The 15,764-nt window shown below is 40.3% G+C and overlaps 1 protein-coding gene across 1 annotated transcript in view; it reads left to right on the top strand.

Annotated features, from left to right (window-relative positions):
- The first annotated feature begins 203 nt into the window (after positions 1-203).
- AGPAT5 (1-acylglycerol-3-phosphate O-acyltransferase 5) overlaps positions 204-15,764 on the top strand; it is a 59,176-nt gene continuing 43,615 nt past the window's right edge. Inside the window, exon 1 of the mRNA XM_059834153.1 lies at positions 204-422. Within this exon, the coding sequence (XP_059690136.1) occupies positions 204-422 (219 nt within the window). The remainder of the gene's footprint in view (positions 423-15,764) is intronic.

Raw genomic sequence — 15,764 nt, 5'->3', positions numbered from 1 at the left:
CGTGAGCCGGTGCCGGTGCCCGCTCCCGCGCCTCTCTGTCTCCCTTCCGCCCCGCCGGTGGCAGCGGCCGCCGCTGCTGCTTCTCCGCCCGCCTGGCGGGTCTGCCCGGTGCGGCGGGCGATGCGGTCGGTGGGGCTGCCGGGCTGTGTGTGAGCGCGCTGCCCATGTGGGTGTCCCGGTGAGGCCGGGGGAGCAGCGGGAAGATGCTGCTGTCGCTGGTGCTGCACACCTACTCCATGCGCTACGTCCTGCCCGCCGCCGTCATGATGGGCACGGCGCCCACCTACGTGCTGGCCTGGGGCGCCTGGCGCCTGCTCTCCGCCGTGCTGCCCGCCCGCTTCTACCGCGAGGTGGACGACCGCCTCTACACCATCTACCAGAGCATGGTGCTCTTCTTCTTCGAGAACTACACGGGCGTGCAGGTGAGCCGGGCAGGGGAGGGGGGGCTCCGGCCTGGCGGCCCCCCGGCAGCCGACAGGCGTTGGGGAGCGGCTGCGGGTGATGTCGGCCCCGGGCCCGCGGCTCTCGGCTGGCCTCCCGCCCGGCGCCTGCCCCCCTTTGCCTCTCCTCCGGCCGCTCCGGCGGGCGGGACGCAGCTCGCCTGGCAGGGCCCGCCCGCCGCCATGTGAGGTCCGCGGGGAGGAAGCGGCCGCCGCCGGCAGCAGGTGCGGGCTGTGGCTTTTCCCCGGTACCGGCGGGGGCTCCGGATCCGCAGAGGACGGTCTCGTTTCGCAGCCGCTGCTGCTCCTCTGGTGATGCTTTTCACGGAGTGTTGGTGTTGTGTTCGTTTTGCAGGTCGGGAAAACGGAAGGGATGCGACATCGGTCGTGCTCTGTCAGCCCTCGAATGGCAGCCTCCTTTGCGCACTGAACCCTGTGGCCTGTGTTACCCATCTGTAGTACTAAATTGGTAGTGGATAAGAAAACTATAAATTGTACTTAATATGCCTGTGAGTTTTTAATAAATAGATTACTTAACCTCTAAATTATTACAGCTTCTCAGTTTTCACGCAGTCTACCCCTGTCAGTCTTCGGCCCTTAAATTTTGCATCAGCCATGGACTCTGATTATTCAGTATCTCAGAAACTGAAGCCCAAGGTTTCCAGATAATAAGTTAGCATTGGAGGCATCTGCTGTGTGATCGGAGGGGTATTTGCGTTCAAATAATAATACTTCATTTATCTCATGAAGTGTTAAATGTTTGAAAGGTTACATATTTCTCTGCAATTTGAAAAGCAAATAAGGAGACTTTTAATTCTACTTTTAAAAAATAATTAAGTAAATGACAGGTGCTTACTGTGCCTAAATGTGACTTTCAAAGTTGTCTGAGTATACAGAAGTTAGTGTCAGCTGTAGGTGCTTGGGAGTGAAGAATAACAAGTGCTTACATATTGACTGCCAGGTGACAGAGCTGGTACAAATAGGCCCTTTTTCATATTTACAGCTAAAGCATTTGTCTACTCTCTTATGAGGCATTTCTTTTGAAATCGGGCTAGGTGCCCCCTAATTTCCACTCTTGAGCTGTAGGCCTCACTTCATACCTACTCTTTTGGAAACCCCCAAAGCCAGCTAAAGATAGAAGGGTTAATTGCACAGTTTGACATCAGGTTAAATAGAATGGCTACAAAATGGAAGTGAAATCTTTTAGTGGTAATTGGTTTTTGATTCAGCTTGTAACTCGTGTAACTTCACCCTTGCATTTGTGCAAATTAGTTAACTTGTGTAGTGAGTTACATATCTGTTTTTTTAAAAAGCGAAGAAAGGGAAGAGGGAGTGGTAATTCACAGATTAAGTACTTACTGTTTTATCTGCCTTCTTTTTTTATGCAGCATCTTTAATGCAGATACCTTGATGTGTAGTAACATGCCTTGGTCATTAGCTGCTCCAAGTAGCAGTATAGAGGTTTAATTCAACCCATTCTAGGAATGAGAGCCAAAAATCAAGATATAAATTGTAACAGAAAAATTACTCAAATTTGCCACAGATAGTGCGCACACAGTAGCAACCACTTTGAACTTTTGATAAGAACTTTTATCAAAAACAATGCCTGTGATATAAAGGTACAGAAAGGAAAATGCCAACTAAAAGAAACAAAAAGGCAGCCATTGTCTGTTGACCTCTGTTTTCTTTTATTGCATTGATAAAACTTCATCCACACAAAAAAAAGTGGGAGACAGTACAGGTGATCACTTAGAACAACATTAAAATAGAGATGCTTTGTCACAGTGAGCAACAGACAATATTAAGAGAAGAAGAGAGAATACATGCAAAGCTGAAATAAAGGATAACAGAAACGAAGAAGAGAGCCCATAAAACTAACGTGGCATATGTCATAGGATAAGTAAAATAGTAACTGAGGCTGAAAGATAGATAAAAACTTGGAAAGTATGATACATATGTAGAGAGGTAAGAGGTAGAATCCTTAAAATTCATCTATCGTTTAACTGGAAGATATCCCCTATTTGTTGAAGGAGGAGAAGCAAGGTGTCCTTTCAGACCTACATTTGCGAACACTGAACTCGTTTAACTTGAAACTCAGTGGAAAGTTAAGCATGTGCCTGAGTGTTTGAGATTGGGATGGTAACCTGAGAGCTACTGTGAATTTGCTGTTTTAAGGCATGTAATTAGATGCAGAAGTGTAGCGTCATTAAACTTGATCCCCAAAACCAATGCAAGAATAGTAACTTGCGTGGTTTCATAAAGGCAGCTGTAGGGTTTTACCAGCGTTAAGGCATTGTAATAGCCAGGGGAGGAAGGAATTCAGCATCTCTTTCAGGTCTATTAATTTATTCAATCCATTGAAGTGTGTTGGGATAATTTTTTGTTGACCTCCCATTTATCCAGTTACAATCTCATCCATCAGAATACTGGAACTCGTTGCGTAGTCTCACTGAAGTCATAAGGATTATACAGCTGCTTAAGTGACTTACTGAAACAAAGTCTTAAGTGACTTTTTCTTAGCACTGCCACAATTTTACCCTATGCAAAAAGTCTTTAACATTATGTACTGTTTAGCGTTCTTTGGCTTATTACGCTTAGGGTATTTGTGGTTTTTCAATATGATAACACCCAAAGGCGGTTGTGAATATTTGAGACGTCTGATTTTAAAATAATAATTTTGCTGAAATTCCCAGTAATGTGAGTAGGGCCTTAACAGAATAAAGTTGGTTTGGATCATAAAGGCAGATTATTTTTTGACTTAATTAAATACTAGTGTATCGTGATACTTATTTTTTATTTATTTATCTGTCAGGAAGTGATGTTTCTGTGTATCATCTGCTGTTAGTCCCCCTCACGACTGTATGCACAAATGTATTCTTTTTTTTAATTCTCCTTGACTTGGATGTTTTTAGCCAAGTTTATTAAAACAAAAGCTCTAGTTCATGCTAGGAAGACATTTTATCTTTGTAGCAAATGCTTTTCAGTTGTGAAACGTAACTAAATAAGGTGATAACCCAAACTGCATGACAGAAAATTTTGAAAGACTAGTAATTCCCTTTCTCTTAAGTGTTTGACTTGAGCTCTAAAATAATTACAGAGCTGTAATTGCTGTGAACTCTAGCTGAGTATTTATGTGCTAGAGAGTGGCTCATGAAGTAACTGTAAAAATTTCTTACCTTCTTACAACCTTTTTAAATTTTGTGTCAAACCTGTTTTTTTTCCACCAAAACTATTTGTTTTACAAAGCCTAAGATAACTTGAGCTAAGATGGAATCAGTTTAGATTTTTCCAATAATATTAGAATTCTGTTAATGAACTGCCAAAAATAGCCATTTTGCTGACTATCATGCAAGAGGTGGCTGTAGAAAATTGAAGAACCAGTATTTAGAGTACAAAAAGCAACCCAGAACATACCAATCCTGTAAATGAGGTAAACTAGCCAAAACCAGTATGAGTGTTAAGTGAAATCCTATAATGCTGTGTAAATTTGTCAGTGCAATTGCAGTTCAGCAGACATCCATGAATTTTATTAAGGAGCTATAAAGATATAAAATTAATCTATGTATGGCATTATGAAAGTGCTTTTCAACAGCCTCTCCGGGATTATAAACTCAGTAATGAAAATCTGTAAATGCAGTCTGTTGGGAAGTGGCATAGAGAGAATGGCCCTGCTTTGGCCCTGTGTTGCTTTAGATGCAAATGCAGTTGTGTTGGTTCCCGCCTGTCCTGCTGTAAGCTGCAGAAGTGGTACAGTACTCTTTTCTAGGAAGAATACATACTAGCTGCTTGAACTCTATGTGAAGCGAGTAGTAAGTCTTAGAGAGCAAAGGATGTTAATTTTATCAGTGATGAGCCAAAGCAGTCACTGACACAAACAGGTGCAATTCAAGTGCTTTGGAGGACTTGCATTTGCTTGTGCTAATAGTAGATTTGGCCCCAAGTTTCCAAATCATCAAGTAGCCTGTGAACTGTGGTTGTGTTACTGCTTTTGTCTTTACTCTGTTAGGGATATCTGGTCTCTTAGATTTCATACAGACAATACACAGTTGCATCTTGCCATAGAATGTGAAAACCAAACTGATTACAAATATGCCTGTGATTAGGATGTTTGAAGGACTGAAAGGACTAGTAATTCAATATGATGAATGCTGTCATCTCTCTGTGACCCTTAGCATCTTATCCCAGTTGCTGTCAGGGTGATGAAATTAATGCCTATTGTGTTTGTGCACATGTTTCAAATCAGATGAGGACTAAATGTTCTTCAACTTTTTTTTTTTTGTAATTGTGTGTGATATTTTGTATTGAGTAGCAGTGAAGAAATAATAAAGAAATCATCACTCGGACTGCTTCCTAAAGGATCATTTTCCATCTGAAAGGTTTTGACAATTGAATAAAATCCATGACTGAATTAATGTGCATGGATTTTGTTCAGTGCTTGTGTCAGCTCTCTTTCCTACGCCCACTTCCTGCTGAATAGGAGTTTTTGGAAGTGGTGCTTTCATTAAAGGCATTATGAAATTCTGGTTTGCATTGTCGTTACGGGACTGTGGAAGGACTGTGAGAATCAGATGCTACCTCAGTGTTGTGTAGCAGAGCTGTAGTATTTCTAACAATTATTTTAGAAAATACAAGAGATCCCTGTTAAACAATGTAGTGTGCTTTCTGGATTGGTATTAAAGCTTGGACTTGCTGCATCCCAACAAGGTTGAAAACTACTTAGCATTTGAGCAAATTAAAACTTCGCAGAGACATTGTGCTGCTGAACTCTTGACAATGCTTTCCAGTGGAGTAGAGCCTGGGCTGTGTTTCATGCCTTGGCTTCCTAGGAAATCTGTGAGGGGAACTCGGTGTCTGAGCTTGGGATGGATGCTTAGTCTTCTAGCTGTTGGCCAATTTGCACTGGAAGTGAGGGTTACAAGGTCTGCGCCCATCTCTATTCGCAGCACAGCAGCCTTCCCAGACGAGCTTACCTTGTACTTACTCCCTGCTTTCCCTTTTGAAGTTGTTCAGCCATCCAGCAGGTGATTCGGGAGGGCCCAAGGTGGAGGTGGGAAGCAGAAGAGGCAGCACAAGTCTGATGGCCAACTTGCAGCGTATTCACGTCAGGGAGGTGGTTCTGGTTGCTGTTGGTGAGGTGGGTTGTCATCTCTTAGGAAGCTGGTTCTTACCTCTCCACGGTGCAGGAAGCATCATAACCAGGCTTCAAGGCAGGGTGAAGGTTCGTCTTTTAACTGCTTTCTGTCGGTAGATGTGAGTGACAGGGTCTGACTCCCCTCAAGATGAGGACCCGTTTCCTGGGCAAATGCCATAACCGGAAGGTCAAAAGGAGATGTCACTTTTCACCTTCCTCCAGGTGTGTTTGGAAAGAAAGTGCTGGCAATTGCATTTTGGCGTGAGTCTGGTTTTTTGAACCTGCACTTGAGTTCCCTGAGCTCTCCTCCCAGTCTGTCAGCTCAGGAGTAGGAGAGTTCTAGGATGGTATGGGAGCTGAGCAGGAAGGTGCAGAGCTGCAGGCAAGGCAAACCTCCAAGCTCAGCTGGTAGCAGCTTGTGCTTTCCTAGTTCATTCCATGTGGCTTGCAGCAGCAACTCTTGCTAGCACTTGCTCACGTTGCAGCTTTGCAAAACTATCTTAGCTGTTGTGAGGCATGTTGAAAGGTTAACGTAATCATAACTTGTCATTTATTTGTGATGGTAGAAATATAATTAAATAAAGGTCTTGGGGGAGTGATGGAAATTTGAGGATTCATGCAGTGCAAAGATTGGAAAGAAACTGGAGAACATAGTGAAGTGACTCACTTCTGTTCGGTAAACTTCTGAAAGAAGACCAGTGAAATTCTTCTGCTGTGATACTAGTGCCATGATGATGGTTTACCCTGGATCATCTCGTTAGAGATTTCAGGGCACAGCTGTCTCCAGGCATATATGTCTTTTATAGTATATAACAAAATTCTGTGTGTTGTTATAGCAGAAATTAAGTGACACCTGCTAACCATGAGGGATGCAGCTTTCAAATTGAGATGGATGCCTAATTTTAGACTCTTACGTTCAGCTGTGGTGTGAGGCAGTAAAAATAGATACATTAGGTATGTAAGCTTCATGCTCTTTCCTTTTTAGATACTGCAGAAGATATATTTGCATTTATCTTAATTTTTGTTCTGTCTGCCTTTGGGTATCGTTCTGAAGGTGAAACTGAAGTCCTTCATGACTCCAGTTTGTCGGGATATCAGCTAGCGTTCTGGTGTGCTGTGGGTTTGGCTCTGGGGCAATCTGGGAAGAATTTAGTATGGGGAGATGCCACGTTTGGTGCTGGTCCTGATCATCCCCCACCTCCTGCCTCTTATATGAAAAATAAAATAAATAAATAAAAACTGAGGTCTGTTAGCATTTTTAGACATCAAGTATCAGTTACCTGAACCAAAACTGCTGTTTGGGTTCATAAGTTAGAAGCTTTGTGTGAAAATTTGCTTAACGTGTGTTTTCTAATTGGCAAGTCACAACTGAATCTGAATTTTATATCAGCCTTATATAATACAGTCTACAATTTAAAACTAATATGTATGTTTACATTTTAAAGTTAGCTACATATATTTACAAAATCTAAAAAGTGAAGTATTTGTCACGTAGGAAAAGCTAAGGAGTCAAGGACAGGTTTGAATGCAATTACAAATTCTGATTCCAGGTATTTGGCCAGTAAGTTTTACAATCTCATGGTTTGATTTTTGAATTTTCTGTTTAAATATATTTTAATTTGAATATCTTAAGATTTTTAGTATATTCAGTTCTTAATTAAGTTGTTCTGATTTTGCATAATTTGTTACATTTGAAAATACAAATGGTATTTATCACATTTTTTTTAAAATTCCACTTTTTTTTTTTTAAACCTGCATGAGTTTTATACACTTTCCTCTTTTTGCATGTAACTGTTTTGGTAGACACTGGGCCATGCAGTTTTACAGTGCTTTTCCATGCCCTTTCCTTTGGCTTACGTAATATGTCCAGATACTTTATGTAAGGATGATTGTTAATTGAGAAGTTTTTTCTTCTGGTAGTCTACCATCAGACAATGCTCTTGCTAAGAGAAGATTCTATCCATAGGTAAACATTTGACTCCAGTTATTTCGAACTGTTTACCTCAGGCTTACAGGGTATAGTTTTTTTCTCAGTTTTAGTTGTGTTAGATAAAGTAGGCACAGATGTCAGGGATTTTGACGTTACAATTACAAGGAAGTGTATCTTCTTAGGGGAAAAATATTCTTTAATCTTTGTTCTGTCAATTTGAATTTATGCTATGAAGAGATTTGGGATAAAAAACCAGGGAAATTATTGTCTTCTTTTGTTCATTTCATTTCTGTCACATATTACTTGTCATCTTCCCTGTTATAACTAGCTCCTCAGTGTGGGACTAGGAAATCATACAGTTTATGCTAGTTTGATATTTAAATGTAAAATTAGCTACCCATGATTTGGTCAAATCTGTATTTCAGCACATAACTATATGTGAAGAAAAATAATTCTTTTGGATGACTGTGAACTATATTGTGGTAGTTGCAATAATTTTTCCTCTGGAACTTCTGGATTGACTTGAAGAGTTATCCCATCCCGTTTTCTAACGCTACTTGGGAATCTGAGGGCATGCATGTTTCTTTCTGCATAAGCAAACACAGTGCACAGTCCCTAGCAAGCTGCAGGTGAACTGGCTCATTCACACGCTACGGTGGTGTGCAGATATTAGAGTGATTTTTAACAGTGGCTATTTTTTGAGGCTGATCCAAGTTTACTGTGTTCAGGTCTGGAGCCAGATTAGTCGCAGCTAGCTCAGATACCTCCCTGCATGTTCTCTTTTGCTGTGTAATGATTCCTTTGCCTCACCTTGAAAGTTCATAGTGCTTAAATTCTAAATACTTAACTGAAAATGATGTGTGGTGGACGAGCTTTCAAAAATCTTATTCCGCAATCACAAGCAGAGGACGTAGACGTTTCTTAATCATCCCCTTTCCCATGTGTATCGACTCATTCATAACTTCGCACTAGTTCCATCTGTACTTGATACAAATGCTTGTACAAGTATTACAAATAAAGATACGATCAACTCCTCCTTGGAGTCCTTGCGATTTAGAGGCAAAGTTCCTATTATAAAGAGCTCTAGCTAGAGGAATGCTGCAAACTGCCATGAGGTTTCCTGCTTCTGGCTGGTGTGAGATGCACGGAGGATAACATTTCCAGAACATGCTTAATGTACCAAGGCACCGTAGCTGCTCTTTTGGGGGGGTGGACGGGATGGGACACAGACATTATGTATTTTCCACTACAGAAGAGTAATAACATAAACAATACTACATTAAATGTGGGTCACTTTTTCCTTTCTTTTAAAGAAATTACAAAAATCTGTGGGAAGAAATCTTCAGAGGTGCCAAAGGCTTATAAGGGACACTATTTCTCTCCTAATGAAAGAGGTGGAATATTTCCTTCCACTCTTGTGCTGGAAGGCACGTTCAGGTTTTGCGTAATACCAAGATGCCAGATGTTCAGAAAAACCCTCCTGTTGAAATCTCAGCTTATAAATAATCTCCTTTCACATGTGCTATATACATTTGAAATATGTGCAGTACTTGTTTAAAAAAAAAAAATGTAGTTACTGGTGATTAATGATAAAAGTTATTTAGATGCTCCAACTTTGACATTCCCAAGTGATCACTGGTTGTAATTGTGGGCTGCTCCATGGTCCATGCCATAGAACTGCACTGTAATCAAAAGCAAGTCATTTGCAGAAAGATCCAGTAAATTATTTAGGCACTGAAAATAGGATATTTTCAGAGTTCAGATGCCAAAATCTTAAAATTATGTTCATGATAAATCCTGCTTTTTTCTGTCACCGAGAGTGAAACAGGTTATATAGATGCCTTTTTTTAAGGTTTCTCAGATAGCTGAGGAGTCCAGGCAGGGATGAAGTAATTGTGTGTGCTTAAAGCAAAGTTCCCAACCCATGTATAGCCCTGATCAGAATCCAGAAGCAAAGCTCCTGAATTGACAAAATACTGTCAAATGATATTTAACATATGGTTGCAGGACTGGGGACATCAAAAAAAGTTTTAGCTCTTTTTTTTTCTATTTAAACAAACAAACAAAAGTCAAAAAGGAATAAATTATGGTACCTCTCTGTAACGTAATGAGTTAGAGCACAAACTGAACTTACAGGATGCATCAGTCAGTTCTCTCTACATACACATATCCCCACCACTTCTTTGAAAAAGGTGATTTAGCAATTTGTTTTCAGAAGAGAGAATCCCTGCTCCATAGATGGGCCTTCTAACAGCAGTGAGCAGCGTGTTAGGGCGGGATAGGATTTAAGATCTGCATCTGCCTTCAGTGGGCTAGATTCTGGCAATTCAAAGCTGGCAGGCTCAATATCACTGATTTTTCTGAATCCCCTTCTGCAGCACTGAGCTCCCCCAGAAGCCAGCAGCTCCTGCTTCTGCTTGATATGCCATGGGTAACCACTGGAGTGGTTTTGTTGAATCTAGTCTGGGACTAATGTTTAAATAAGCGTAAACTAACTGAAATTGCCCCAACATACTTGGTATTGTGGCAACTTACTTTCTCTGAAATTAGCCTTTTGCTCAGATTGGATATTCCATTTATTATGGATGTTTCCCAGAACTTCTTTGCCCTACCACGTGCCCCTTCTCTCAACAATAATCACCACCTGAATCACCCTCTGAAGGAGAAGTTGTGAAAATATACACATCATTATCTAGGTAATGTTAGACTGGTGTGAATAAAGTGGTTTGTAATGTTCTGCTCTAAATCACCATCTGAGGCTTTGGGGAGGACTGTAAGGAAAGGTGCGTAATGCTGCTGTAGGGTTAAGTCCTTCACATCTCTGTCCTCCCTGCAGCATCTGTGAAAGTTGCAGGCGGATGGGCATTGAAAACAAAACTAGTCCAGTTAAACATATGATATTGCTCATCTGTTGACAAGTGTCTCATTCCTTTTACAGGATTGTGGGGGTTTTGTGGATTTTTTTAGAATTACGGTTACCCTGTTAAGAGTATTCAGAATAACGAGGAATGTTGGCATCATTTAGCCTGCTGCTGTAACTAGATGTTCTGGGAATATACTTTTTAGTTAGCTTTTCTCTTTATGAAACTCTTTCAGCTTTTGTTCTAAAGTAAGTGTGGTAGTTATTGCTGTTTATTTGATTCCCTTCAGTAAGCTGATGGCAGTGAAACTATCAAGATTTTTCTTCAGATTGCCTGCCTGCAGTGAAAATTATTCAATTCGTTATAAAACTCTAGGAAGTTAGGCAACTAATTCCTTATAGCCTAAATATTTGCAAGTCTGTTTTTATGCTCAAATACAAAAAGTAGTCAAATATGCACAGAGTAAAAGACTAAAGCTGTATTTTTACTGACACAGATATTAACAATTTTATTATAAATATTAATATGTTTTCATTACTTCACAAGGTAACTGCATTTCCTTTAAGATTTTATTGATCCTCATTCTTCCAGAAGGAGCTTTCCCTTAATTCAGGCATCAATTATCTTTAATTCAGCTGGGAAACTGTAAAGCCTTTACATTCAGCATCAGAACTAGACGACTTCTATACATGTAGCTAGTGCCACTGAATGAAGCATAACCACTCATGTTTGTAACAGTTTGTCAATTTAGACCATAAGACGAAAAGCTAGTATGAAAGCAAAAATGTACAGACTTCATACTTAACATCAGATGGTATGATTCAGTCCTGCATAATCCATATATGTTGCTAATATAATCTTACAAAAAGGAAATAAAATGGCAGTAACTGTATTTTTTTAAGTTTTCTGCTTTCTGGTTCAATCAAATGAATGATTTAAAAAAAAAAATTGATTTACATATAGGAATCTTCTTAATATTCCCCAGAGCTCAGTCTCTTGGCAATGGTTTTCTTTACTGAACCCTAGTAAAATACATAGCTGCAGAATATTTGAGTGAACTCTCTGCTTCAATAAAATGGATTGCATTGTGATTTTATGGTTTGATGCTGAGCCTGAGCAGCAGACTTAAGACTTGTGCAATTATGTATTGAGCAGATAGTCTCTTTAACTAAAGAGGTTGTGAGGTGTAGCAATAATGTGACCATTACCTAAAAACTGTATGTGACTTAAAGGTAATTTTAGAAAAATGATACTGAAAGGTAAACTTTTTTTTTCAGATCTAGAGAAAAAGCAACTAAAATTAAAATATGGAAGTCCTTTTTTCTTCTGTCCTATTCATATTCCTTATGCTGTAAGCAAGTGAAACTCATCTGTTAAATGTGAATAAAAGTGCTTCTCTATCTTCTGTGAAGAAAAACAAACATTTGAAATTCTTATAGTAGGACATCTGAAAACCTGAGAAATTTATCAGCACCAAGTACAAGTTTGTCATTGGTATCCTGTCTTGAGCTTGCTTCTCATCAAACAGGGTAAATAAATTCTGTGATCTGAGGTACTTTTTTCTAGAAACTCAAAGGACTGGTTGTGTCATCAGGCAGGTTTTTAGACTAAGAGGGAATTTAAACAACTTCACATAAGATGCCTGCAGCAATGCTGCAGAAGTCAGCTTGCACTGGGTTACGTGTCAACTTCAGAAGCCGTATCTGGTAGTTGCTTTTGGTGGTTTGTTGATGCAAGCTCCACCCTTTCACCACAAAATTGTATGCAGACTTTTTAACAAACAGATGAGAAATACATCCTAGGATACTATTTATTTTAATAAGCACTCATGTTGTAGTAGTGCCCGGCCAAAAAAGATGCTCTTGTCCCGAAGAGCGTGCAATCCCAGTTATAAAAGTAGTCAGGAAGAAATAGTGAAATGGAGAGAAGTGCATGTTGTGGGGATAGCACAGCTGAGTATATGTAGTTTGTATGGGTTTTTTTTTTAAGTTAAGTGTTGATATCTTGAATGTTCTGTTTCTCCTTTCTTCCTGCAGGAGAGGGAAGGAAAGTTCACCTGCTATTATCCTACTGCTTTTATCTTTCTTCCCAGTTGCTCTTGCTTGTTCTTGAAGGTGACATTTTTCCTCATTAGAATGCTCCACTTTCTCCACAGAGTGCCCCAGTGCACACCAATTTTGTTGAAATTACACCAAAGAAGGGAGCATCATTCTTCAATTCACACCTGGTTTCTTTGACTAGAGAAGGGAGGAGGGTTAAAAAGTCTGAGGAACCAAGAATGAGTGTGCTGGTAGACACATGTGATAGGACATCAGGTCAGAGCGCCTGAGTTTTTACCACCAATAACCAGCTGTGTTGCCTTACTGCCACTGAAGCAGAAGTGCCAGATCTGCTTGCAGGTCAGCTCCTGAACTGCTCCCATTATCAGCCACATCCAATTATGTTAAGGTAATCTCTTTGCTAGGAGTTTGATGTGGTCACCAGTTGACCTGCAAGCAGGTCTTCTGGTGGTGTGATTACTTTTACCTCTTGAATTATTTTTGTCATGACCCTGTTTACTGAGCTGATGTAGCTAGGATGTGATTAAATGATATATTTAAATTTCTTTGGTATGCGCAGATTTCATCAGCACGAAGTAAAACTCTGAACTGGGAGTTTCCACCTTGTTGCAGTGAAACCCTATGCAAACTATGAGTTATTTGGGTGTGGCTGCCATGCAGGACTGTTTTACATAGCTACACGACCTACCACATTAGCGCAGCCATGGTTGAATATGTTGCACTGAAAGAAGCACAGGCTGCTAGGGAAGCTGAAACTGGTGTTACCAGATCACCCAGGAGCTCCCATTTGCATGCCTGGGTCAGCCTATCACTGAATTAGTAAATTCTCCCATCAGGAGCACGTATTGTAACCTCCTGCCAGTGAATGAGAGCTTCCTTTGGCCATGACACTCTGTGCCCGCTGAGTGTGTGAACAGCTTGGTGTATGACATCCAGGGAAGATGGGTACAAGCCTTCCCACAGAAGGGAATCTGTTAGTATCATTTGAGACTTCACTGAATTTAGTTTGACAGCACTGCTATGTAAACAGATGTGAAAGACTCATATTAACAGTAACCATATTACCCATTATTGTGAACTGGGCTGTGAAACAACCAAAACATGGCTAAAAGCACACATTTTAATGTTCTGTACGCAAGTAATGTTTGTAATGTTAGACTGTAAATCTTCATTTTAAATATTTTCCCTCAAATCTCTGCTTACTTTGGCTTGCTGTGTTGCTTTTCCTTTTAACTTGTTTTCTTTGCTGGACTTCATTGTGCCTTTTTTTTTAACAAAGCAGCACCTATTCAAATGAGTAGCTTCCTCACTTCCTTCGTTATGGCAGACAGGACATTTATCTTCTCAGTGTTTCAGGCTGATACATAGGTAGAATGTTATGTATGTTGTGGCATTTGGAGGGCTGCGAATAAAGTATCTGAAACACCAGGTCCGTTAGCTTTTGAAACTGAAAATTGCCTCCCAAGTATGTCCTGCACCACTTGCCTGGTGCTGGCTAGTGAGTGCCCTGCAAAGGGGAAGACTACCCCCTCTGGTGCTCTGCAGACCCCAGGAATGGCAGTGTTCTTCTGAGGAGGACTAGGAGTGTCTTATAGCTATGCTGATCTCTTCAGATTGCTTCAAAAGGGGCATGCATACAACCTGGCACTGTGGACACTTGTTTCTGCATTGGTGTCCCTGCTAAATCATTCAAGTGCTTGCCTTCACTGTGGTCCCCAGATCTCTTCTGCACCAGCATCCTGAGAAGGAGCCAGAGTCTGCACAGTCTCTGCAGCAGGGAATTCTGCAAAGTTAGCCACAAAACCCAGCAGGAGTCAGAGGTTTTCTGGAGACCGTGAAGAAGAGTACTGTATCGTTTCCTTCGGCAGCTATAATATACATTAGGTGCTCTGGTTCACCTAAAAGCATCGGATTGCCAGAAATTGAAGGCTTGCCCTGAGGGGACTCTTTCCCTGCTTATCCACAAGCAGGTGAATTCTTCAGACATAAACTCAAAGAGAAAAGGGTAATGTTTCTACAGGATTCAAAGCTCTTAACTGTTAGCCCTCTGTTGTGTAAGGTCCTCAAAAATTTCCAGAAACACAACAATAAAGCAAAAATGCTTCCATCTCAGAAGGAGAGCTGTGTGGCTGCCCGCAGAGTAGGTGTCTCCTGTGAAATCTGTAGAAGCCTCTAGAGAATGCGGGTTGGAAGTTGCCATTCTTACCTGGTTGTAATAACAGTTGTATGTTTGTAGCTGTTGGTTCCTAGCCACAAATGTTTGATAACTTGAGTAGCTGTTTGCTGTATAAACCTTTTCTCGGGATTACTGAAATGGACAGTGCTGAAGTGAAAGATGCTGCAGTTAAAGCTGTTGCATCCTCTTAGGCTGAGCCATCTGAGCAAACAAAATAGACTTTCTAGATTTTCTCACTCATTCCTTTGCTTTGAAATAAAATATCCAGAGTTTTGTGTTAATGAGAACTAATTATAAATAGGAAAAGATAGAATTTTTAAATTCTTTTTTTTTTTTTTACTTCTGTACAACAGTATGGCTATGTGTTTTATCATGAGTAAAAAATTTTGGACCATTACATGTAAACACATGTAACTTACGGTAAGACATAATGTTGTACATAGAAATTGCTTACAGTAACAATAAGCGGGTGTTCCTCTGGGATTAAAAAGTGAACTAGATCCAATCTTATTGTAATAAAAAATAATACAGATTAACTGTTATATTTGGCAAACACAATCATACATGTTTTTTTAAAGGGAATGATCCTTTATATGTGTTTTTACTCATGCAATAGTCACAAGTGAATGCTTTGAATTGTAGGTCTGATTACACTGAGATTTTGACTTTGTACATTAAAGTGGAAATTTTTACAATTTGAAGTTACAAATTGTTTATTTCAAACCCTGTTTCTTGTGTGGGGCAGTTCTTACAGTGTCAAGGGCAGATTTTGTTTTCCTCTTGTTCTTATTTTCTTACATTTTAAAAAGCACAGATAGCATTCAGGACCCTCTGGTTTAGTGGTTTCTTGTATTGGGCCTTTTCCCTTCTTCTAAAACAGTCTTTGCCAGAAACTGCGTAGTGGAATCTTAACTTGAAAGTAAAGAAAACAGTATTTATGGACCTAGTGCGTAATGTTGCTGGAAAAGTGTACACTTGAACAATGACGCTTTAACTCCGTAAGTGAGAGCAGGAAGATAACTTTTTATTTCAGTGGAATTGTTGCACCTGAGCTGTAAGATCAAACCCTCTGACTGCTACCTTGCACTAGATAGTGTGTGGTACCTAAAGGGTCAGCAGCGAAGTTATAAATTCTCCTGGAACTTTAGTGAGAAAATTACTCCTAC

This window comes from Gavia stellata, chromosome 2, assembly GCF_030936135.1.
Source record: "Gavia stellata isolate bGavSte3 chromosome 2, bGavSte3.hap2, whole genome shotgun sequence".
Taxonomy (NCBI): domain Eukaryota; kingdom Metazoa; phylum Chordata; class Aves; order Gaviiformes; family Gaviidae; genus Gavia; species Gavia stellata.
This window is presented reverse-complemented; position numbering and strand designations above follow the sequence as displayed.